General features: G+C 46.5%; 2 protein-coding genes across 2 annotated transcripts; one reads left to right on the plus strand and one right to left on the minus strand.

Moving 5' to 3' along the window:
* Positions 1 to 2961: 2961 nt before the first annotated feature.
* Positions 2962 to 4390, plus strand: LOC148815421 (fish-egg lectin-like). Its single transcript, XM_088905771.1, has 4 exons — positions 2962 to 3010; positions 3396 to 3641; positions 3819 to 4161; positions 4249 to 4390. Exons 1-4 carry the CDS (start codon positions 2962 to 2964, stop codon positions 4388 to 4390), a joined length of 780 nt encoding a protein of 259 aa, XP_088761897.1.
* Positions 4391 to 13538: 9148 nt separating this feature from the next.
* LOC148815422 (uncharacterized) lies at positions 13539 to 22502 on the minus strand. Its single transcript, XM_088905736.1, has 19 exons — positions 22412 to 22502; positions 21288 to 21430; positions 20787 to 20921; positions 20411 to 20573; positions 20088 to 20186; positions 19797 to 19924; positions 19342 to 19488; positions 18856 to 18948; positions 18417 to 18539; positions 18180 to 18305; positions 17690 to 17812; positions 17186 to 17334; positions 16891 to 17011; positions 16030 to 16218; positions 15648 to 15797; positions 15271 to 15342; positions 14849 to 14945; positions 14282 to 14347; positions 13539 to 13758 (listed from the first exon to the last, which is right to left on the minus strand). Exons 1-19 carry the CDS (start codon positions 22500 to 22502, stop codon positions 13676 to 13678), a joined length of 2298 nt encoding a protein of 765 aa, XP_088761862.1. The 3' UTR covers positions 13539 to 13675.
* Between the last annotated feature and the right edge of the window lie 2150 nt (positions 22503 to 24652).

Below are 24652 nucleotides of genomic sequence, written 5' to 3' on the forward strand. Positions count from 1 at the left end.
AACTAGCAGAGTTTGTGCACAGGAGAAAAGTGACTGTGGGTCCAAGCAGGTCACACTCTTTAGACAGGAAGAAGACTGGTTCGTTCCTGATGTAGCGCGAGTCCTGAATCCACAGATTCAGCTGTCCACAGTTCTGACCGTAGTTCACTTGTTGATCAGGTGAGCTTTCGCGGTGGGTTCACGAGGCTTGCTGCTGGGCTAACCTCGGGTGGTTCCTTTGGGTACATGCTGGCAACCTCCGTTCTCGACTCTTAGAACAGTGAAGTTCTGACTCTCGGACACACTGGCCGTTACGTGGTGGTCCGAGCTGAGTCTGAGGATGTCAAGGAGGAGCTGAGTCTGAGGATGTCCAGGAGGAGCTGAGTCTGAGGATGTCCAGGAGGCGCCCCGAGGAAGCCCTGTGCTGTCTGTTTTACCTGGAGGAACTACGGTCGTTTATTGGTTGAACGTTCTGTGGGCATTCGAGACCCACGTGGGGTTAACCTGCCCTACCAGTTCCTGATTGGCTGAGGATGGGTAACAATGCACTCTGACCTTAGGGTTGTAAACAACTTTGAATAAGACTGTCCCAGACAGTAAGGCGCAAGAGATGACCATTTATTAGGGTTGCTAGAGAATCTCAGCTTTGGGAGTTGTTCCTTATCAGGACACTCTATCGGCTAGAAAAACACCTTAAATGTGAACCAGCTGGAATGGCCTCTCTGTATCCAGCACCACTGAGATGAAGGAGAGAGGGACTGGCAAGGTAGCAGCAAACTTAATTCCTGTATTTTAATAAGCCTTGCCGCTACAGTGGGATGTTTCAAGAGTGGGCAGGAGGAAGAGTGCAGTGGAAGAGGTTAGCAGCTTTGTGGAGTGGTGTGGGGAGAACCACCTGCAATTGAATGTAACAAAGACGAAGGAACTGGTGGTAGATTTCAGGAGGAAAAGCGTCAAACATATTCCTGTCTACATCCATGGGAGTGGCATGGAGATGGTGGACTCGTACAAGTACCTGGGAGTGCACATCGACAATAGACTGGAATGGTCTAAGAACATCGAGGCCATCTACAAGAAGGGTCAGAGCCAACTTTACTTCTTGAGGAGGCTCAGGTCCTTCAATGTGTGTAGTAAGATGCTACACATGTTCTATCAGTTGGTGGTGGCGTGCGCCATTTTCTACGCAGTGGTATGCTGGGGCTCTGGGATTAGAGCAGGGGATTCTAACAGGCTGAACAAGCTCATCAGGAGAGCAAGCTCCGTCATTGGGTCTGGCCTGGACCCCCTGGAGCTAGTGGCTGAGAGGAGAATGGTGTCCAAACTAGAGGCCATCATGGCCAACATCTCCCATCCCCTCTATGACATGCTTGTGAGATTGAAGAGCACGTTCTGCAATAGACTGATCGAACCACGGTGCGACAGGGAGCGCTACAGGATGTCATTCTTGCCTTCTCCCATAAGACTGTACAACGCATCCACTGTGTGTCTGGGAAGGGGCAACATTGACAGGGACCTGTTTCTGGACTGTACAGTAAACTGATACAGCTGTTCTTTTTCTTTTTCCCGTTTAAAACCGTTTTTGGGCAATATATGCCAGGGACCCTTGCAATACATTTATATTCATATTTATATTGTGCAATACGACTTTGTTGTGTACTGTTCTTTGTGTGTTCTGGACTGTGAGTAACTCTTCGTAGTGCACTTCTCACTGTACTGATTGTACTGTATGTATTGTATTATTATTATTGTATCATTCATTACACTGTTGCTGTGTTGTCTGTGTTAAGCTGCTGTTGCACTGCAATTTCTTTCATGGGATCAATAAAGTATCAATCTATCTACTTCCATTGAATGTCCACACTTTCTCCAACTGCAATTTTTTAATCATTGACATAACTTTTTACATACATGTAAACTACTTTGAAAAGCCAGGATGCCTTTCTAAATTGGTAGCAAAGTGGTCCCTGTCTTGGAATTTTATCAAAGACGAGCCAGGAGAGGTGTTCTCATTCACTCAGTAAGGCATTTATTCATATTGCGCAATAGGGAAAAACAGCAACCACCAGTCTGTGCAGCAAGTGAGAGCTGATTTTCAAAGTAAAATAGGAAAAGGTCCATTATTTTATACACCTAGCTGATGCAACACCTCAATTTGTTTACTTCATTATGGTTGGTTAGTAAAACAAAGACAGGCGAGACAGTAATTTTCCAGTCCTTATAGGTCTTAGCCTTAGGACAGAGAAGACAGCTACGTGCAGTTACGCATCGCCTTTTTGCTGGGACAGAGATAAACATATTCTTAGAACATCCCATGGCCTTGACTCGCTGGGTACAATCACAGTTTGTTCTAAGAATCCAGCTGCTTTTACAACACAGCTCTGCCCGTAAACGGACATATTTAGGATAAAACACTTTTTTTCAGTAACTTTCCATTACATCCCATAGAGAAAATCCGCATGGAAGACATGCAAGCTCCACACAGCAGGAAATTCAGTTGGACATCAACCCCAGGAACTGTGAGGCTACAGTCCTAAAATCCACACCACTGTGCTATCCAAATGGAATATTTCAATCTAGGGCCCAGATATTTTCCTCTAAGTGCTCAGAAAAATTTAATCTTTAATCTGGGACTATTTGTCTCGTTATCTAATTTAGACCACCCCTGACCTGCACTACTGGAGGATGTCCCTGCTGATACTAGTACTAATCCAGCTCGTGACTATCTGAAGCACTGGGCTTCAATTTCAGTTTTTGTCGCCATGATTCCCAAACCCTGAGGATAAGGTCTATGGAAAGAATATAATTAATGATGTCTTCTGTAATTGATACTTGAGTGATTCAATCAGCAGCTCGTTATGGTTCACAATTTAACACCTGGTTAGACAGGTGTGTGTTGGACCTGAAGCCCAGCAGTCTTGAGTATATAAAGGCCACCGGGGGCTGCTTATACTATACATAAGGTTTGTGTGATCATTCATCAACATGGAAGGGAGAAGCTGTGTGTTGTGTTTGCTTGTGGGATTCTTTCTAGGTAAGGTTTGGGTTTATTGCTTTGACTAAAAGGGGCAGCACAAAGGCAGATGGGAGGATTAACTGCATGCTGCTAGTATTTAAGGATTTCAGTATAGTTATTTGATCTTGAGTAGAGATGTTGCCTGAGTGTTAAATCCATGACTTGGATGTTTGTGTGCTCTTGAAATTCTGCAAGCCTTTGATTCTCTGTGCATTGAGCTCTGTTCACTTGTGGCTGTTGCTGATTCATTAATGCCCTATTGGCTTGTTACTTCTGTCCTCGTATATTGACTTAGTCCCTCAGTGTCAGATGCTTATGATCCCTTAAATGTTGCCTTAATGCTGCCTTAAACCCAGGCTGCTTCCACGTGATCATTGACCCAGTGGTGTCCTCTCCTCCCCAGTGTCTGTAGCTGAAGCCCTGCAGTGTCGGGCTGTGCCTGGCAGTCTGAAGCAGATAGATGCTGGTGCTGGAAGAGTGTGTGGAGTCGACAATGCAGACAACCTGGTCAGCTACCAGGGCAACAGCTGGGTCTCTCTGGCCATGAAGGGGAAACATGTGAGTGTGGGGCCAGCAGGACTCTGGAGTGTGAGTCTCTCAAGCCTTGTGTTCAAGTGGCTTCGGGTAAGGTGGATCCAAGTGCAACCAGGTGAGGCTGCAGCTGATCTATATAGGTTAGAAATGATAGCTTTCATGTTTATCCATGGATAGTGGCTGCTTTCAGCCAGAACATCTTTCACTCCTCAAGTGTTCATGACCTCATACTGAGGAATGAGCACTGCACTACCCCCTGCTGAGAACAGCTGTTTTTTGCTCTCCTCTGCAGGCTCCCTCATCCAGATTGATGCTGGTGGAGACAAGTTTGTGGTTGGTGTCAATGCTGCCAATTCCATCTTCTGCCTGAACAGCGGGCCTGTGCTGCAGTATGCTGGCCAGGGCAACATCCCCTGGATTCCTGTTGTGGGCTCCCTCAAGTACTATTCCTGTGGGCCTTTTGGCTGCTGGGGAGTGAACAGGTTGGACCAGATCTTTGTCAAGCTGGATGTGAGTGGGGATTCCTGCAAAGGCTCCGACAGGTGGTACCCCATCCAGGGCTCCCTGTCCCTGGTGGAGGTGGGCTCAGATGGCAGTGTGTATGGGGTGGACAGGAATGGAGTGGTCTTCAAGAGGTGAGCTGGGGGAGGGGTTAATGCACATGGTTGCATGAACGACTGTCCTAATTCTAGGCTGCTCTAACCCTGTTCCTTTTCCTGCAGGGTTGGTATTGATGCCTGTAACCCCTTTGGCAGGAGGTGGTGGGCTCTAAGGGCAGCTGGTGTGGCCAGGCATGTGTCCTATGACCGAGGAATCCTCTGGGTTGTGTGCAAAGATGGCCGAGTCCAGAGGTGCCAGGTCTGAGCAGCCTGGGTGGTCTGGTCCTGAGTGGGAAGTGACAGACATGACTAGGCTGCATGAAGGATTCCGAGTGGAATGAGGCATTAATGCCCGTCTTGTTATTCTGTGCTGCAATAAAAATGCCTGGAAAACCCTGTTCTTCTGTGGTGTCTAATTCATTAACTTCAAATTGGTTAATGAACTTAAAACCAGTCCTCCTGATTTTATGAGGAGGACTACCTGGGATGTCACATTAAGCTCTTATCCCACATGGCCCTTTGCCTGTAATAAGCTAATAATGAAACATATCTAGTCTCTTTCCACAGTAGCTTAGTCCCACTTTTGTGCATGAATGGATTAGCTAAAATGCTACTATGTTTCTTGGGGAGCATCACTGATTGGTCTTTTCCAGTGGCCCTAAACAGGGATGTAAGTTGAGGCTGTGACTGGAGTCTTCAAGGCCTTTCACTCTCTTAACCCTAAACCACTCCAGTGTAATGTTTGTTTCCATAATGTGTTGGTGCAAAGCACTTGGTCTTAACTTTCTATTACATCCCTAACCATGTTGACTGGGTGCTTTCAGTTTTTTTTTTCACACAGCTGAGTTCATCTTCATGGTTGAATCCTCACCTGAGGTTTAGCTCAAGTTCAGGTGTAATACTTCATTGCTGTAACTAGTTGAGTGGGATGTGGTTTGGTGAACTTGTACAATTTCAAATGCAGTTGCCATCTGAATACCTGCAACACATGCCACAAAAATAACACCTATTAGTACTTTACTGAGTTGTGTGTGTATTTGTAATCATGTGAACCAGTATTGCGTACAATCATCTCAACTGTGACTTTTTTTCAGCTGATTATATTTTTATTTCTGTACTTGTGAGCAGTTTTTCCATTTATCTTTCCTAATGTAAATTTAAACTTTTAAAGTAGGCTGAGTATGTAACAATTGCTGATACAATGTCATTAAGACATTTGTTTTTGCAAAAGATCATTACCAACTGCAACAATATGGTTAGATAGATACTTTATTGATCCCGTGAGGGAAATTGCAGTGCAACAGCAGCTTAACACACACAACACAGCCACAGTGTAACGAATTATATAATAATAGTACAATACAAGAGTTACTCACAGTCCGGACACACAAGAACAAACTAGAACAGAACAGTACACAGAAAATCGTATCACACATATGAATATAAATATAGATGTAACTATAGATATAAATATAACTGTATTGCACAGGTCCCTGGCATATATTGCACAAAAAGTGGTTGTAAATGGGAAAAAGAAAAAGAAAGAGAACAGATGTAGCAGTAGATGCGTTTAGTCCAGAAACAGGTCACTGTCGATGTTGCCTCTGCCAAGACGCAAGGTGGATGCGTTATACAGTCTAATGGCAGAAGGCAAGAATGACCTCCTGTAGCGCTCCCTGTCGCACCGTGGATGAATCAGTCTATTGCTGAACGTGCTCTTCATTCCTGCAAGCCTGTTATAGAGGGGATGGGAGAAGTTGTCCATGATGGCCTCTAGTTTGGACATCATTCTCCTCTCAGCCACTACCTCCAAGGACATACAGTACATACAGTACTTTTGACCACACGTTGTGCACAGAAGTGACTCCTGTTTCCATACACGAAGGTAAAGGTCATACAGTAGATTTGTTGTTGCCCTTTAGGATTTTCAGTACTTAAATTGGGCCCCTGAACAGTGCAGGACAATCACTTGAACCTGAGAATGTATCTGGTCACTCTTTACGGTTTGGGCTGATTCCAGAGCAAAATCTTTGTTGTAACAGACGGCACATTTGAAATGAAGCATTACTAGTGGTACAGTCTTTATATAGCATCTCCTGATTTAAATGTTACTTAACTATATATCCTAACATTTGCTTTATAATTTTTCCCACATTATCTTATCTCGTTCTAGTCCTACCCGTCTGTGCTCAGCTTTCTGACCACTAGGTGGCACTGCTGCTTGGCTGACTGGCCTCTTGATAGACTTATCAGGGATCTTCAAAAAAGCTTTGATATTTTTAATGAGAAACATGAAAAACAGACAATAGATTAAAAATCCTCAAATTTGCTGCTGCCTTTTTAACAGTTTTCTTGTTAAGTCAAAATTTGTGACAACCATAATCACACAATTAATGGTTGTATAAAACTATCAGGGATATTTAACAAAGCTCTATGTTTTTAAATATATTGAGGAAAAGGGCCCCAGATCTCATGGAATGGCTCCAGATTGCTTGTGCTATAGAGGCAATTTTGTTCAGCCACAATTATTCCAAACGCCAGTGCTGATGGTTAATGTGAACATTGTCTCTGAACAACCAGAGAGTGCTAATTCAGGGTCTGGGGTATATTCTTCCCAAACACCTTTGAGTACCACTGAAATATTTCTACCCAAAGTTTATAGAACTTGGGGCAGAGCCTTCAGAAGATCTGCACCTGTCACATAAAGGAGAAACAGATATATCTTCAATTTAATTTGAGATTTTAGTCAAATTAGTTTTAAAATAATGCAGTTGACCTATGACCTTCTGTTGCAATATCTGGTGTCTAACATTATTAGAGCACCAGTGGATATTGTTCTAACCCTCGTTAGTTCCTGACATCAGGTGTCCTTCCGGAGATTAACAGACAGCTCTGTGTGCCTTGAAAAGCAGGAAACAAACTGTGATATTAGTTGTCTAGAGATGTGAGGTCATTGCACAAGATTGTAGAACAGATCAGCTCTTGTAAATCGATCATAGAACAGCTCAGATTTTCACATTGAGAACATCTTGCTTAACAACGTGTCTGACCTGTAAATAAAAAAGCATGTTTGTGAGAGGTCAACACGGTGGGATATTCTGCCTGAACCTCAGCAGTGAGCTAGTGAAGTCTCTGTTGATCCCATTTGAGAGCTGGTCCACAGTTCTACTGGACTGATGTCAGGAGAAAAGGTCTTGTCTCATCCCAGCAGCTCCCCAAATAAGCTCACAAATATAGAATTGACTGTGGCTTTGAACTGCATATAGAACTAATGGTGGCTTACAATGAGCTGAACAGCTGTACAAGTCACTGACCAAGTCACTAAAAGGAAATATCTTGGGTAAATAATATTACAATTTTTATTTTTTAATTAAATATTTTGCTTTCTTGTTCCATGTTAACAGACAATATGTGACAATGTTACTGCAGCAGAAAAAAAATGCAGATCAGGGGGAATTTCAAGCTTTTCAAGAATGATGAACAGCAATGGCACTTTGTGGCAAATCTCTGTGTCCTTTGTGCGAACACTCTTACCGAAAGAGTGCAATGTGAAAAGCTTTTGCATGTGTAAAGTATAGAAAGTGCCTGTGTATGTTGACTTTCTCTTTTGCAATACTTTAAATGGGATTATTATATGGTATTTTAGCCTATAAAATAACTCGACCTACAGTGTATATGTGCATGTATAAGACTCTTGTAAAACACATTGTGCGAAAGAATTAATTGATATTGATACTCTCCATGGTTACACAAACAAAAGGTGGTGTCAGAAGTTATATCAGTTTGAATGGAAAGAGCCTCTCTGGAGTATGTATCAGTAAGACACTGTGTTCAAGCAGCAGCCAGGTAAGACTACAGCAGACGTGTATCATTCAGCTGGTGAGCATAAAGCATGTTAGATGAGTGACACCTGCAGGAAAAGGAAACCTGTTTGCAAGAGGGAATTCTTTTCCTTTCTACAAAAAGGCGCCCTGGAAGACATACTATTCTGTACAGTTGTTGAACACATTCCATTCTGAAGCACAGGTGAGCTGTGTATTGGGCCGAGTGCAGTTTAGTTTCTGCCATAAACCCTCAGATGGAGGAGATGGATAGAAATGTCCAAGTTACAACACCCAGCTCTACTTGGGAGCCTCGTTTACTAACTCCCGAGTAACAGGGCTCTATGCAGCTGATGTTTGAAAAAAATGCTCCTTTGCTACAGTACTTGTTATGATCCCCGCTTCCCTGTTGCCTAGACCACGCTGAATTAGGCAACCTACCGGATCACTAATTCACCACCACACCACCATCTCATTATACACTGAAGCACAGTCTTCCCTGACCTCCTCGCTCGGTGTCCATGTGAGCTTTATTATTGCTTTTCGCTCGTCTCGTTTACACCTCTTCGGCTTGGAACTGCTTGTCTTTGTTGGACCTGCGGCTTCTGGATTGCGGAAAGTACACTCCTCGGTTTCGGACTCCCGGCTTTCTGCTTTGAACGACGGCTCTCGGTCCCGGCTTTGATTTAGGATTACTGGCTTCCCCGTCTGATTTCGTTTTTTCGAATTGCGGAAAAGATTGGTTGCAGGATTATTTTCCAGCTCCCGCATTTATATTTTATAATGTAAAATATTATATTAATTTTATATTTTAGTATTTTATAGTTTATATTTTAGTTTCGGTTTTATTAGCTGGACTCGTAACACTACTTTGAATTGAAATTGAATGAACTGAGTCTTTATTACATCTGTTGTTAAGTAGGATTCTTTAATGGTCTTCATCCTCCCTCTGCCTAATTAATTCAGACTGAGACTGGTGAGGTGTCTGCTGTAGATGAGGCTGCAGTTACATGGGGGATGGGAGATGGGTGTGACTTTATTAATGAACAAGTAATAGGTTTATTCCATACTGAAAAAAGAAGAAAGAGAACACAATGTTTCGGCCGTGGAGCCTTCTTCAGGTGAGTCTTTATTAATTATCAATCACATGGGAGACTCCTGGGAAAAAAACTATAGTTGCTGCTGGAAGAGGTGTTAGTGGGGCCAGTAGGGGGCGCTCACCCTGCGGTCTGTGTGGGTCCTAATGCCCCAGAATAGTGACAGAGGTGCCGTCCTTCGGATGAGACATAAAAGTGAGATCCTGACTCTCTGTGGTCATTAAAAATCCCAGGGTGTTTCTCGAAAAGAGAAGGGGTGTTACCCCTGTGTCCTGGCCAAATTTCCCCCTGGCCTTTACCCATCATGGGCTCCTAATAATCCCCATCTCTGAACTGGCTTCATCACTCTGTTCTCCTCCCCACTGAGAGCTGGTGTGTGGGGAGGACTGGCGCATCATCCAGGTGGGGCTGCACACTGGTGGTGGTGGAGGGGATCCCCATTACCTGTAAAGCGCTTTGAGTGGAGTGTCCAGAAATATATATATTTATTTATAAGTGTAAGCAATTATTACTATTATTATTATTATTATTATTATTATAGGCTAGGCTGAAGTAGTAGGTCTTCAGTCTGGATATGAATCCTGACATATGGGGTGAGAGACTGTTCCATAAGCTAGGGGCCCTGTAACTAAAGTCTTAACAACTGTTATTTTATTAATATGTGAAGAAGACCTGCGTTCTGTGAACTAAGCAGGCGATTTGGATGGTATACATTAATAAGTCCATTAGATAGACAGGTGTCTGACCTCTGAGAGACTTGTAAGTACGTAGAAGGATTTTGAAGTCCACCCTGTACCTGACAGGAAGCCAATGAAGAGAGCTAAGTATGGGGGTTATATAGTCGTACTTTCTGCTCCTAGTAACAATTCTAGCTGCTGCATTCTGAATTCGCTGTAAGGTGTTGAAAGATTGGAGGGTGCTCCCTGATAGTAGGGCATTGCAGTAGTCTAACCTGCTGTTACAAGAACATGTATTAATTTCTCTGTGTCTTGAGTGGAGAGAAACTGCCTTAGTTTTGCAATATTTCTTAACTATAGGAAGCATGTTTTAGATACTGTTTTAACATGAGAGTTAAACGAGAGCCTTGTGTCTACTATGATGCCCAGGTTACGTGCAGAGTCTTGCAGGCAAATTTTTAAATCCTCTGAGTTCAGTGCTGAAGTTATAGTAGTCCTGTCAGTATTGTTGCCTCCAAACAATAGAACCTCAGTTGAGTAACAAAAAGTTTTCACACATCCTAGTCTTTATTTCATTAGTGCAATTAACTAAAGTGATAATAGAAGAGTTGCCATTTGAGTGTCACCAGAATATGAATGAAAGTTAATATTATGTTTTCGTATTTTCCGACCTAGCGGCAGCATGCAAAGAGAGAACCATACTGGTCCCAGCACTGATCTCTGTGGTACCCCAAATTGAACTTGTGACATTGACGAAGCAGTACAATTATTAGACATTTGAACATAGTGAAAACGCTGAGTTAAATATGAAGTAAACCAATTAAGGACGTTTCCACATAAGCCAACCTCAGACTCAAGCCTGTGATCAAAAGTTTGAGACAGGCCTGTAGTTGTTAAGAACTTGTCGGTCCAAATTTGGCTTCTTAAGGAGCGGTCTAACAACCGCTACCTTAAATTGATCAGGTACAACGCCTGATGCGAGGGACATGTTCATCATACTAATTATAGGTCCTGCCAGTACTTCGAGGGAATCTTTGACTAGCTGAGTGGGGATAGGATCTACCGGGGGGTCTGTACACTAAAAGAATGTATGTAGATGATTCAGGAGCTATTTTAAGGAGCATTGCTTCAAATGTGTGAAAGTCATTAAATAGTTTTTAATTCATTTCTTAGAGACTCACTGAAGATGACTGCTAGGCCACCTCCATGCCCTGAGCAACAAGCTTTCTACAAAAATGTTTCGCCATTAGGTGAGACTTCAACTACAGGAATAGTGTCAGTGGGTCAAAGCCAGGTTTCCGTTAGTAGGCACAGGTCAGAGTTGGTGTCAAGCACCATATCATTAACCAGAACTGATTTGTTGCCCAGTGAGCGAACATTTAACAGGGAGCATTTTATGGTAGTTTCATGTTTTAACTGATTTAGGTTTACCAGTGGAATGGAGATTAAATTGTCAACACAGGAGGCCCTAAAGGAACGTCTGAATTCTAATCTCGGTCTAGTGATAGTTGCAATACTCTGTCTATTCACACTCCTATCTGGTTCTGGATAGTAATGTGATTGATGGGATGCTGTGTGGTAGAGAACCTGGGTCGGTACAGGAGGTGAACTAGAGCTGGGAGTACAGACAGCACACGATTTTAGATCACATGGCTGAGGCCTGGTTGGTGCTCTTAGTAGTCAAGTAAGCAGCTTCTCTGCTATATTTTGGGATAGAATTAATGATCCCTTCTGGTTAAGCTGGAGACCATCCCGTTTATAAAAGCCATTCCCAAAAAATGTCCCAACTATTAATTAAGGTTATTCTATTGTATGCACACCAAGTCTCTATCCAGCGATTTAGGGAGTACAAACTACTATAGGGCACGTCCCCTCTGTATAGGATTGGTAAGGGACCAGACACAATTAAATTCCGACATTTTTCTTTGTGCTCTTTTGCACATAGAAATGAAGCTGCTCTTATACCCCTCGGATTGTTGGTACTTTATATCATTAGTTCCAGTGTGAACAACCAAGGTGGAGACTTAATTGCTGGAAAATGTCTAGTTTTGCCTCAATGTCAGAAACTCAGGCCCCAGGGAGGCATTTTACAGAGACCACTGCATTGTGATGGTTAGGATTTCTAACATTCCTGATTATCGAGTTGTCAATTATGAGCACCTTATCTGCATCAACAGACGCGCTGCCTAAAGCAGAGAACCCGTTGCTCAGTCGGATTGGTGACTGGTGTGCAGGGGGTCTAGTCCTTGAGCTCTTAGACCCCTGTCTGCGACCCAGGGCTCGCGTGTGGTTGCTGCTGGTGCCGGCGCTGACCTGGAGACAGCTGGGCCAGGAGGGACTGCAGCCAATTCTGAAATGACTGAGTGCTCTGAAGGAGCTGAATCTATCCATCCCTCAATGTGGTTAACATCTAATAGTGTGCTAATGCGCCCCCCAAAACATGAATTCTGTCCTCCAACTCTACTATAACTAAACATTTCTGGCATTTAAAAGTATCAAAACAGTGAAGACATGAGCTAGACATGGCTTCACGCTCGTGACAAGTCAACGTATTGCTCACAGGCCAGAAGCGACACTCACTAGGTACCACAGAACTCTCTTTTACCAACTTGTCGTGCTGGAATACAATCCACCTCTGCTAACTGGCAGAAAGGGGAAATAAAGGACGCAAGGAAATCTTGCACATCATTCAATTCATTTCTCCTGAGATCTGCACTCTGTACATAGTCTTCTAGTGAATACAAAACACCCCAAACCTAAGAGGCTTGAACTCCTTCCTGCTCAGACCGTCACGTTCACACAGTAATAACTCGATCTGCCCAGGAGAAACAGCACTAGAACAATCCGATCCGTGTGACCGAGCCTCAGCACGTCCCTGCCTAGTCCAGTAAACAGCCATGACTCTTGAATCAGCAGTGAAAAAGGAAGCTCAGAAGGTGAGATGTTTTCTTTGCTTCATACTTGAGCTCTGAGCAAGTCAGTAAAATTGGAACGCGCTCCTGACCGCCAAATGTTACGTCACAATCCTGCTCCCACTATGTGACACATGCGCATAATCAGTGATTATAATCATTAATATTATTAATTGATTGAAAGTTATTACATAACATTGTATTCTTCCTACTCTTCCAACAAGCAAATGGTTCTCTTATTCCCAGTGTCAGTTGGAAAGTGTGTGAAGACACAGAGCAGCGCTTCTTCTTTATGACATGACCTCAGACATGCGTCTCCCCACGATCACTTTAGACTACGGCTTCCTCCCACTTTCCACAGACCTGCTACCTTGTCTTTCACACAACACCATAACTGTGGCTTTTCCTGATCATAAAAATCTGCAACCAAACCAATCTAAGACAATTCATGTTCATTTGCTGCACCGATTGTATGAAAGAATGATCTAGATTTGCAACAGGCAGATCTGTCTGCTATACTGTGCATTATAATGTTCCTACTTGATTCCCAGAGCAGCTCGACTCCCAGCACACTGCAGCAGGGCTGCGGTGTGAGAAACCCCTGTGGGCCAGGAGAACCAGAGACCTGCTGCTGTGCCGCAGGAGGTCAGCGGACTGATGGGTGGACAGACTCGCCGGTTTGGGCTGAAGCTGAATCACCTGAGCTCTCCTGCGCCCCTCTGTCTCTCAAGTGTTATTCTCTCTCCTGCACTTCACTGCTCTGTATTCTGTACTTCTGTGTGAAACAGCTGGTTTCCAGCTCCTCCTGTCTGAATACTTGCAGACTGAAGACAGGAAAGCGCTTCATACACTTCAGTGTTGGTTCAGCACCATTCATTCATTCTGGAATGAAAACCAGCTTCTGTACACGTTGTGTAATTTATTTAAACACAAATGTGTGTGTGGAGGAGAGAGAGAGGTGTGCTGTCCAGTCCAGAGTGAGCTGGGGCGCCCAGGTGTCTCTGCAGTGGCTGGGGAGGGGCGCCCCGACTCCAGAGTGCTGCTCAGGGCCGGGTGAAGAGCCCCATGGCTTCAGCAGCCCTCTCCCGCACCTGCGGCTCTGGGTCCTGCAGCAGGATCCTCAGGGCTGCGGAAGGAAAGAGACGAGGTCCTGCAGTCCTGCTCAGCTCCTGACACACAGCTGCAGTGCTGATCCAGCTCTTGCCCAGCAGGTGTGAGTTAGGAGACACTGTGCAGAGCAGCAGGTCTGGACCTCATGCAGTGGGGTTAAAGAAGGAGTGTGAGATCCTTTCTGTGTGACATCTGTGTTCTCTTCACTGTCAGAAGGAACAGTAGTCAAAAATGTCAAAGTATGAAGCTGGAAGAAACGGCCACACTGTAATTCACAGACCGAACAAGTCTCTAAAAAGAATAAAATAAAGCAGCGCTACTACAGATGTGCAATTCCACAGAAATCTGCTAAACAGGCCAACTATACATTTTTCATCTCCATGCTCTGAGCTTCTCAAAACTTTGTACACTGGGTATCTATGGTGTGAGAGGCTACAGCCAGAATTTCTGGTGAAACAGACTCTAAAATACTAGAGTCTATATATACTGTACAAGAACAACTGGTCAACATATTGGACACAAAAGACAAGCATCGTTACCTCGCTGAGCTCTTCTCAGAGCGAAACAAGAGCAGAGTCTCCTCTGCAGCTGCTGCACTTGGAGGCCTGAAACACAGAGGGGTTGAACAGCAGAGCTCCTGCACACACAGCACCACACAGGATACTGCACCAGCGCACACTGCCAACACTCGGAATGGGGAGCAGCTCATGGAAATGTGTTTCTTGGTGACATTGGTAAGTCTGATTAACCTGCCTCACTACTGACAGAAAAGTGCATTTCAAACACTAGACAGAAGAGGCTCAAAGTGGTGCCCAGTGTCCTGCTGCCGAAATGAGACTACTGTAGCTAGACATACTAGAGCCTTCTTACTAGAGGCCTTTTACTAGCGTGACATATCAGAGCCTGAGTCCTTTGAGAAAACCCCAGTGATCAAACACCTTCAGACTCAAAGCTTTCAAGGGAAACCTACAGAGTATCCTTTTAATGCTTGAATTCCCATCCCGGCAAAACCCCATCACTAACCACAGCACAACTCACTTTTACCAGTGGAGCATCACCTCTACACTGAGTCTCAATCACTCTTCTCATTGTCTCTGAGCTCTTACCAATGAAGATGGCAGCACTTTCCCGAACCCAGGCCCTTCTGCTGTGTGCACCCTGGAGCGCAAGCCTCTGGGCCAGGCTGATCTGCCCACTCGTTATCTGGACACAGGGAATATTGCAGGGCAGTGTGAGACAGCACGCTACTACCGTACAGGAGCCCCCATATGAGAGACAGTCCTCCATTACAGAGAAGCACCTCTAATCCATCTAATGAGAGTGTATGAACTCATCAGCACTACTGCGATTATAATCTGGCACTTTCAGCTCTTACTCACTGTAATTAGTGCTCAGTGTAAGCTTGGTTTAGCACAAATATATTTCCTAAATCTGAGACAAGTCTTTGTGTGTTTGTGTCCCAAAAGCAGGGTGTGCTCCCCTCTCTCACCAGCAGCCCAGAAGCCAGCCCTAGGAGAACCTCACTCACCAGGATCCTGCACATCTCCTTCATGGACAGCACACATTCCAGGGTGAAGTGCTGTAGGACTGTCCAGCAGGCCTGGGGAAATCCACATCGTCAAAACCAGTTTATCTTCACACAGAGCCCAAATTAAACAGAAACTACACAAATGTCACAAAATAGCAGCCAGCCCTGAAACCCTTTGACACATCCTTGATAGTAACCCTCTGAATGTTTAGATTTCCAGGCTACAAGTTCATACTGACTGTAGGGTTGTTTTTCTTCACCGATTGCAAAGCTGGTCAAACACTGGATAGGTGACAAGTATCATTATCAAAGAAGGACGTGAGAAGACCCACAGTCCCACAGGCTGGGCCCAGCCAGCGGCAGCTCTGTGTCTTTACCTGGATGGCCTCTGGGCTGGGGTCAGTCAGGTTCAGCAGCACGCTGACCAGGGAGCTGTGGACCTCTTTGTTGAGCCGGGCTTTGTCAGAGCCCAGCCTGACCAGCTGCCCCAGCAGAACCACTGTGGCTCTGCGGACCTCTGGGCTCTCCTGTAACACAGACACAGGACAATAGGGAAACTTTACACAAACACGCACAAACTGTCACCACTTATTTTCTCCTCTCAGGGCTGGAGTCTGAGCCCACTGTCACTGTAGCTCAAAGGGTAAACACTGTAATCATGGATATCCAATTGATTACAATTAAAAATGTTATATTTCAATTTAATACACAAAAACAAATGACACAATATTTGAATAAAGAACATCCTAAAAAACTTACACTTTCCAAGCAGGGCCTGGCTCTACAGTACACAAAGGGCACCAGTGCTTTGGCTTGACTCTTGTCTGCGATGGACAGGACAGTGATCAAGCCCAGTAGAGCCCGCAGAACAACTGGCTCAGCTGGGGTCTCCTGCTCTGTCAGGGCTGAGCTCTGAGCTGCCAGCTGCTCCTCCGTGTGTCTTTGGATCTGAAGACAGGAGGACACCAGTCGGCCTTCATTCCCAGTACTGCTGGGACAAGGGTTACACTGAGGGAGGGTCATGCTGGTCGCTGCTGGTCAGCAGAAGGGACAGCTAAAACTGACGTGCTAGCCAGCCACATCTGAAGATAATTGTCCACCACGCCCGCCTCAGGGGGTTCAAGCTACACAAGCCCTTGGTCCGTCAGCGCTCAGGAACTCGGTCCTAAACTCTCGAGCTTCTCCCTGACTTCCGAGTTTGCTCCTCGGATACTGGCCCCTAGCTTCACCCTGTCTTTGTTGTCTAGATTACCCTCTTGTGCTTGTGTGCTGTGTCTGTCTGTTTACAGACTGTGCTTATTACCATCAGCTCTGAGTTTGGAGTTTGCTGTGTGCTGAGCCTCTGTGTTCACCCAGCTTTGATCTGGCCTGTTCTGGATGTGGCTTTGGGCTGCTGGTCTGCACCACGCTTTTCTGTGCTCGCCAGCCTGTCCCTGTGCTGCAAACAGGGAGCTGTTTGCTCACACAGCCGCTTGCCTGCTTGCTGGTGTCTCTCTGCCTGCTATTGGGCTGCGACATATTACAGGGAGACAGTACCTCCGTGCTGTAGCTGTCAGCTGTCTGACTATCTGTCCTCTGCTCAGTTAGAAACACCAGCAGATGGGCTCTATAGTCACTTACATCCAGTGCTGGATCATCCACCTTCATGTCCATCATCAGGTCGAGATGATCAGCCAGGTGCTTCACGGTCTCCGAGACCACCTGGCTGGTACTGAGGACCTGCCACAGCTCCGGGAGTGAGCTGCAAAACACACCCCCGAGTCAGCCTCACACCCCCCAGCTGTGAGTGCAGGGCTCTGCATTCAAACCCATTCTCAGAGCTAAAATACAAAAACACTGACGCCACAACACAGTGCCGTTGTTGTGATGCTTTTATCATTGCAAAGAGCCTCTCACTGCTAGAATTGTGCTCTACCTCTCAGAGGGAGATGTGAGGGTCACTAGGGACTGGATGGTCTGTCTGAGGTCCTGTGAAGCCAGATATAATATCCCCTCCCTCAAGCTCTCTTTCAAGCTGTCATCCAGAGTGTAACCACTGCCGAAGAATTGCAGAAGGTCAAGAGCCTACAGGGAACAAGAACAGCAGGTCAATCCCAGACAGATCACATGAGCTCTGTTACACTGACTGTTGAAGTTGTCCACTACTGCCCCTTTACTGCAGTTCTCAGTGCTGTCTTCAGAGACAGGACACAGGATCATGTCACTAAGTGTGAACAAAGGAGTCATTTTTCTGAATACTTCTGGAACAGTGTTTCCCAAAAGCTAAAAACACAACTGTATTGATCAATAGCAAAACAGTTTCCCTTCCAATCACTTCTCACAAACTATCTGTTCTCCGATTCACAGTGACAGGATACAGCTTGTCCAGAGCATCCGTGTGGGAAAACAGCAGACAGGCGGCTGCGTCAGACACACTGACCATCATTGTCGCCAGGAGCTTGGCCTTGGCAGGGAAGCTGGGAGCTCCGGTGGGACTGGCGCTGTGCACTGCCTGTGCAATCATGCAAACACTGCGGCACAGGCTCAGTCTGACACTGGGCTCCTGCAGGGGGACACACAGCAGCTCACTCACTGACAGCCCAGACGCCACCTCACCACCTCACCTCCACCAGCCCTGGACTGTGATGGACACTCACAGCCTGGACAGCCACGGACACTGTATCCCTGTGTCCTCCTCCCCATAACAATCCCATCAGGTTCAAGTATAATTAACAATTTCTACCCAGACACTGCAGGAAAGTAGCAGAACAAATAAGGAAGAACTTTTGCCTGAGGGTTGTTACGAATACCTCCCTGCGTTACAGACGCACATTACAGAATGTAGCAGTGGTTGAATACACTCTTCAGACAGGAGCTGTGAGGTTCACTCTGTCAGATCTCTTGTTCTTAAAGGAGGACATGTTGCCTACCTTAGTGGTGACATGGGGTCTCAGTCTCTCCATAAAGTCAGTGTCCATTCTCTGCAGTAGATCCTCTGCAGGTGCTTTAAGTGCAACGTGCCCATAGCACAGAATCAGGGCACAGGTGAAATCACTCTGTAGTAACAAGCATGACAATCCACATCAAGGTGCTGAAACTTGTACGTAGAAGCTGACATTAAGAGCAGCTTCTGTTTGTCTGTCAGGACTCTGATGCAGTACACCTACCCCAGAGCCCTGCTCATTGCAGGGGAAGGCTGGGTCAGTCAGCTGGGTCTCCAGTCTCTTCAGCACAGACAGCACCACATCCAGGTGCACACTGGCACACAGCCCCATCAGCACTGCCAGATCCTGGGACACCAGACAGGCACCAGAGCACTCTTATAACACCCACAAGGGCATCATGCACGCTCTCTCATGGACTGCTGTTCTAATGCCATGATAAAATGAGCTGAGTCATCAATATCCGTTCAACTGAATGAATAAGGGCTTCAGCAGTCAAATACACGGCACTTCAGTGTTGCCATGAGCTGTGGAGAGGGGTAGATCACAGCACTGAGCTGCTGTCATTGATGAGGCTCCTGAGGGCTTCACCCCTCAGACAGACACTCTTACTGACTACTGTAACGTCTTTCTGTGCAGGTGAGCGGGCTGCTGTCCCCATTACCTGGACGTGCACCATGGTCAGCAGCTGCTCCAGCTGGGATTCCAGCACAGGTCTGGCCTTCGGCACTGCTGCCTCCACAAGCACACTCAGACTCTGAAAGAAGAGCACGTTGGAGTCAATCTGGAGAAGCACTGCTGCTTCATCAAGAGGCCTCACTCTCTCACTGTATGCAATAACACATTAGCATTAGGATTTTGGAAGTGTGATCACACAGAAAAATCTGACAGAGCAGGATAACACCTCCCCTGGACTCTACTCCTGGCAGATCCACCTTGTTCACACCCTTCCACAATCACATGGGGCACCACAGACCATAATCCTCTTCTGCACTGGGCCTCACCAGTACATCACTGGAGCTAGTGGACAAAGGAACACTGGGAAAGTGCTACTAGTGATTGTTTGAATCAAAATCCATTCTCTAAAAGAAACGGCCATCGCAATCCACAACCTGTACACCTAAAGGCCCATCATCGGTCACAGGCCTACCTTGTTGATTCTGGAGTAGCTGACGTCCAGCTCAGCTGCATACAGTGGCTGGAAGGCCTGTAAAACTGCTGGCAGCTCACACTGAAACTTCTCCTCAGGGAGCAGGCAGCACATAGCTGCCAGGGCCAAGACAATGGAAGCCGTCACCTTCAGACAGAGCAAAACACAAACACCATCATCCTCAAGGAAAGGATTCAGTCACAGGAAAGCAAACTTGTCTAAAACCACAGACAGTTAAAACAGCTTTGAGCAATGAATAAAACCTGCTTCATAAATGCACCCTATTCAGCTTTGCTTACTGTGATCTGAACCCTGGACCTTGATACCCTTCCCTAATGCCTGCATGGACACATCTTTTCTTTGCATTCAAGTCCATTCTTTCCTGCAGAACATCTGAGAATTCAGGATGATTAATAAGATGTCAAATAACCTACACTGGATTAAAGATCCCATACCTTTGGCTCAGAAGACGGCAGCCATCTGTGCACTACATCAAAACTTATCATGACCTGAGTTGAACAGTCCTGAACACACTGCCCGGGACCCTGGAATTTCGCCCAGCTCTCATACAGGCCTTCTAATGCTGACAACACAAGAGAGGAACAGCCTGCTACACTCCTCAGCTACATCAAAGCAGTCCTGTAGCTCAGTGGGAAGCGGTCTGAACAGGCCTTGTCAGTGGATTGCCAGTGGAACCAAGCATTGATAACAGCTGTCCCCCTAAATGAGACAGCTTGAACACTTACCAAAAGCCATCATTGCCTTCATTTTATTAGTCACAGAAAGGGGGAGAACAGGCACCAGCAGGTCCAGAAGTCTCACTATATCCCTTGCTATGTCACGACCTTCAAAGAAAACACATTTCACACTGGGTAGGGACCAAGGCTCATGATAACACTGGAGACTCAGCAGCGGGATGAGTAACAAACACTGAGCCTTCATAATAAGCTCATGTATCAGGGCTTGAATGGACAGATACGAGCAGTATCATGAAGTTTGAAATACAGCACAGTAAAAAATCCGGAATATATCTGAGCAGATCACACCCCATTAGCAGCACAGAACTTACTGCAGTTCCGGGAGATATCTCCTAAAGCATTAAGCAGCGCGTGGTGAGGGAGCACTCCGGGCTGGAAGTAGGACAGCACCATATCCATGGTACTGTCGTAGTGGTCTCTCACCACACAAACAACAATGTTGCTGGCTGGCTGTTGCCAGTCAGGCAGCCATTTCTGAAACAACAGTAAAAAGAGATCAGAGCGTCTTGGGAGTCGATGGTATTGGAGATGAAGCAACAGCTTGGATCAAGCCAATGAGCACACAAGTTAACACACAACGATTTGCTTCCATTAGATGCATCAATGTGTGCTACAGGCAAGGAAACAGACCACAGCACTACAGCAAGACAACAGTTCGATAGGCAGGAATTAAAAGGGTTTACATACCGCTGACATAGTCATCTCATTCAAGGCCATCGAGACGGTGCTCTTGGCCAAGGACTCATCCAGATGCTGCGCAGATGTTTTGCGCAGCAGCTTCTCCACTGCCTGGAGGACAGCAGAGCGATGAGCAGTTGTCACCTAGAGCAGGGAAGAACCAAAGCCAGGGGTGAGACTGCTGCTCTCATCACAGCACCAAGAGTGTCTGTTCAAAGGCTTCTCCTTCAGGGCCAGTCAGCCTGGCCAACGGGCACTGAGTGTGAAACAGCAGAACCACCCCAGCTCACCACACGAGGGAGTGGAAACGCACACAGAGAAACCCCAGGCTTCCACTCAAGCACATCTGTCAAGATAACAACACGGTAGGGCTTATCTTCTGACCTCTAGTTGTAAGAAACAGCACAAACAGTATGCTGTCTGGAGCATACTGGAGCACACTGGGCTCCTGATTAGAGTGCGTTTGCAACGAGTATGTCAGGAGGTGTGTAGGGAGCTCCTTCATGTTACCTGGGGGCTCTCGAGGAATCCCAGGATGACTGGCAGTGTCCCCTTGGTGTTCCTCTGCAGGAGGGAGAGCAGCTCTTCTACCAGGTTCTTCCCAAATTCCTTATCAGCGCTGCTCATTCCCTCCAGAACAGCCAGGACCTCATCTACAGCAGACACACAGACAGGGGAAACACTGGTGTCGCCGCAGCACAGACTTCTAGGGAGAAAACTCTGAAACCGACCTGTTGTCTGAGGGACCTAAAACCCTACTGACACATGTCTGAGAATTATAGAGATCAAAATGATTATTGATGCACAGCCCATAAAAGCTGAGACTCTTTCACCCCGGATAGTTTTCCAGTAGAGAGGAATACAGATCTGCTCTAAGGGCAGGAGGCTTCAGAGTGCAGGGTTTTGTTTTCATGGTCCTGAATAACAGCTGCAGCCACTGGGACTTCTTAACCCTTTAGAGCCCACAAAGAGAGCTGCTCTCTGGGTCACATCAGTCCTGTTAGCAGCTGCTCCTCAGCAAACAGAGGATCTCAGTGTTGAAGAAGAATCAGGGCAGCAGCTCTGCTCCCAGGTGGAGAACCTCCTTCTGCTGCTCTAAGGGGATTAGAGCCTCTAATTCAGCTTCTCTCACACCCAGTCAAAACGACTTGGACAGATCTTCATAAATATACATTTGCTTTTCCCAAATTTACAATTATATATAAATGAAAGAATAATTGCAGTACATCACTCAGACACAGCTCATTTCATAACCACTGTGAATTACGCATTTTCAACACTTTCAATAGTTTCATACCTTACATGGATGTTAGTCTTCTTAAACATACTCTCACGCACTAAATTATATTATTTTATATCTTATTATTATATTATATAATATAATATATTATTATATTTTATGTTATATCTTTTATTTATTTTTGCTCAAATCATCATTTAGTTGAAAAGATGAAGAGACTGCTGTTGCTTTCTCTGCCTCGAGCTGAGGAGACCTGCAGGGTGACAGTGAAGAGCCCCTCAGGTCAGTCAGAGCTGAGCCCAGGGATGGGGTCCCAGTGGAAAGGGAAGCCAGGAGTCAGTGTGTGGGGGGACTGGCTTCAGGGGGCACTGGTCTAGATCCAGCTGTGTCATACCTGGCCCGGGGCACTGGCAGCCTGTGCGCTGCACACAGGAGGAGAACCACTTCACCCTGCTGGGCTCACAGCTGCACTCCTTCGGGCTCATCTTGGACCTGTCAGTCAGCCAGTAGAACAGCACAGTGAAGCAGGGAGCTGGGCGGCGCTTCTCACACACTGGGAGTCAAGGTACTGCTGACAGGCCAGCAGCAGACCCACTAGACACCACAGACCTCTCTCTAACCAGCTGGTCCTACTGGAATACAACCCAACAGGCTGAAGGGCAGACACGGGATATTGAGGACACAAGCAAATTCTTCACATCAGTGAAAGCAGAGACAGGAACAGAAGCAGCAATGAATTCCTGTTCAGATCTGCACTCTGGGCTTTTATAAAACTCCAGCAGGTTAAGAGCTTTTAACGCCCTCTCACTGAACACCGTGTTAACACAATAACAGCTCGATCTGCCCAGGAGAAACAGATCAAGAACAATCGGGTCCGCGATACCGAGCCTCGGCAGGTCCCTACCTAGTCCGTAAACCACCAGTGTCTTCAGTTAAAATACAGAATATTGACAAAGCCGTGTCGAGCTCAAGTGTTTTCTTCGCTACGAGCACCAGCGCTGAGCGACTTGGCAGCATCGGAGCGCTTTCCCGGACCGGAATTGTTGCGTCACAATCCCGATGTGTCGACGTCACGCTCACGTTTAATAAGTCATTATAATTACTATATTTAATTATAAAATTAAATTTCTTTTATATGCTTTCTGATTTTTCCCTACTCTACCAACAGAAGCACTGATTGTCTGATTTCCAAAGTGTCTGTCAGCCGGAAAGTTTCAGAAAACACGGAGCGGAGCGTCTTGCTCACGTTATGATGTCAGACACCAATTCCTCCCTCCATCCAGACTCGCCTCTCCCTCCTCTCTCACACGACTCGCTCATAAGGGCTTTTACTGTCACTCCAGTCTCCTGCCAGACCTCTCCCAGACACAGCCTGCTCATTAGTCCTCCTGTGATCTACTGTAGATTCGCCCTGCAGATCTGCTCTCCGGCTCCTCCTCATGTTCACTCCGCTCGCTCACGCACAGACCTTGTGCTCTAAACAGTCCGCAACAACACATCTGGTCTTGAAGCAGCTCGTCTTGCAGCGCCCTGCAGCAGCGCCACGGTGTGTGAAGCCCTGCGGCCGGGAGCAGCAGAGACCCGTCGCTGGGCCGCAGGAGGTCCGAGACTGACGGTCCTGCAGACCCGCTGGTTCGGGGCAGCTGGAGCCCCTGATCTCTCTCCCTGCGCCCCTCTTCCACTCTCTCTCTCTCCCCGCCTGTCCCTGGCGCTGTGCTGCACTGGGCTCTGCTCCAGGCCGCGGGGACGAGCAGGGTCCCGGGGCTCAGCAGCGCCTCCCGGCTGCAGACGAGGCTGGCGGGACTCCCGGGCTGAGCTCGGTCCAGTTACCGGCAGGCCTGCGGTGCCGAACAGCGAACAGGACCGAGCAGCCCCGCTCCCTCTCATAGCGGCGGAGCGGGGCTGCAGGTCTGCCCTCGGCTCTTCTCCGCAGTGTGACAGGAGGCAGAGAGCCGCGCCTCAGGAGCCCCACACGCCTCCACAGGGATCAGCCGCAGGGAGACGATCGCTCCTCCGACACACAGCCGCTCACAAATAACGGCAGCCGCGAGCCGAAGCCGGAGGAGGCGGACACGCCGAGCGCTCGGAGCTGCGACTGAGCCAATCAGAAGCCGCGATCAGCAGGGGGCGGGGCCTGAATGAAGAACAAGAATACTTCAGGAATATTTTATATTATTAATATAATAATAAAACAGTTGCCTATGAAAATACTTGTCAGATACACCTCAGTTCAGCTGGAGCCATTTCTGCGTGAAACAGCTTGTTTCCTGTCTTCATGACAACTTGTCCACGACATTCTGGATGAAATGAAAAAAACTGAAGTTTAAACGGTTTTTTCCTCATTTGACTGAAACCCAAATGGCTGGAGGTTTAACAGCAGGATATGCAACGTGTTTCTTCCAAGTGGTCATTTTCCTTCTGCTTCTAAACCAACTGAACTCTGAGAATTTTTCTTCTCAGTACATTCATTTCACCAGAAGAGTAGTATCAAAAATCGGCTGCACATAAAATGAGCATTTCTGTCAGAACTCGCCAGTTTAACCTACTGCTGAACAGGCAAAGTAAGCTTTCCTGCAGGCAGTCACTTTCAAGATTCAAGATGTTTTATTGGCCATATACAACAAGTGTGTTGGAA

Source organism: Atractosteus spatula, chromosome 25 (genome assembly GCF_055471065.1).
Source record: "Atractosteus spatula isolate fAtrSpa1 chromosome 25, fAtrSpa1.hap1, whole genome shotgun sequence".
Classification (NCBI taxonomy): domain Eukaryota; kingdom Metazoa; phylum Chordata; class Actinopteri; order Semionotiformes; family Lepisosteidae; genus Atractosteus; species Atractosteus spatula.

Excerpts from the sequence above, each read along its gene's own strand:
- LOC148815421 (XM_088905771.1), top strand. The coding sequence starts at position 2,962 with ATGGAAGGGAGAAGCTGTGTGTTGTGTTTGCTTGTGGGATTCTTTCTA. Across the intron at positions 3,642-3,818 it reads GTGGATCCAAGTGCAACCAG|GCTCCCTCATCCAGATTGAT; the intron begins GTGAGGCTGCAG and ends TCTCCTCTGCAG. Across the intron at positions 4,162-4,248 it reads AATGGAGTGGTCTTCAAGAG|GGTTGGTATTGATGCCTGTA; the intron begins GTGAGCTGGGGG and ends CTTTTCCTGCAG.
- LOC148815422 (XM_088905736.1), bottom strand. The coding sequence starts at position 22,502 with ATGAGCCCGAAGGAGTGCAGCTGTGAGCCCAGCAGGGTGAAGTGGTTC. Across the intron at positions 16,219-16,890 it reads TGGATGATCCAGCACTGGAT|ATCCAAAGACACACGGAGGA; the intron begins GTAAGTGACTAT and ends TCCTGTCTTCAG. Across the intron at positions 15,343-15,647 it reads CCAGCCCAGAGGCCATCCAG|GCCTGCTGGACAGTCCTACA; the intron begins GTAAAGACACAG and ends GGATTTCCCCAG.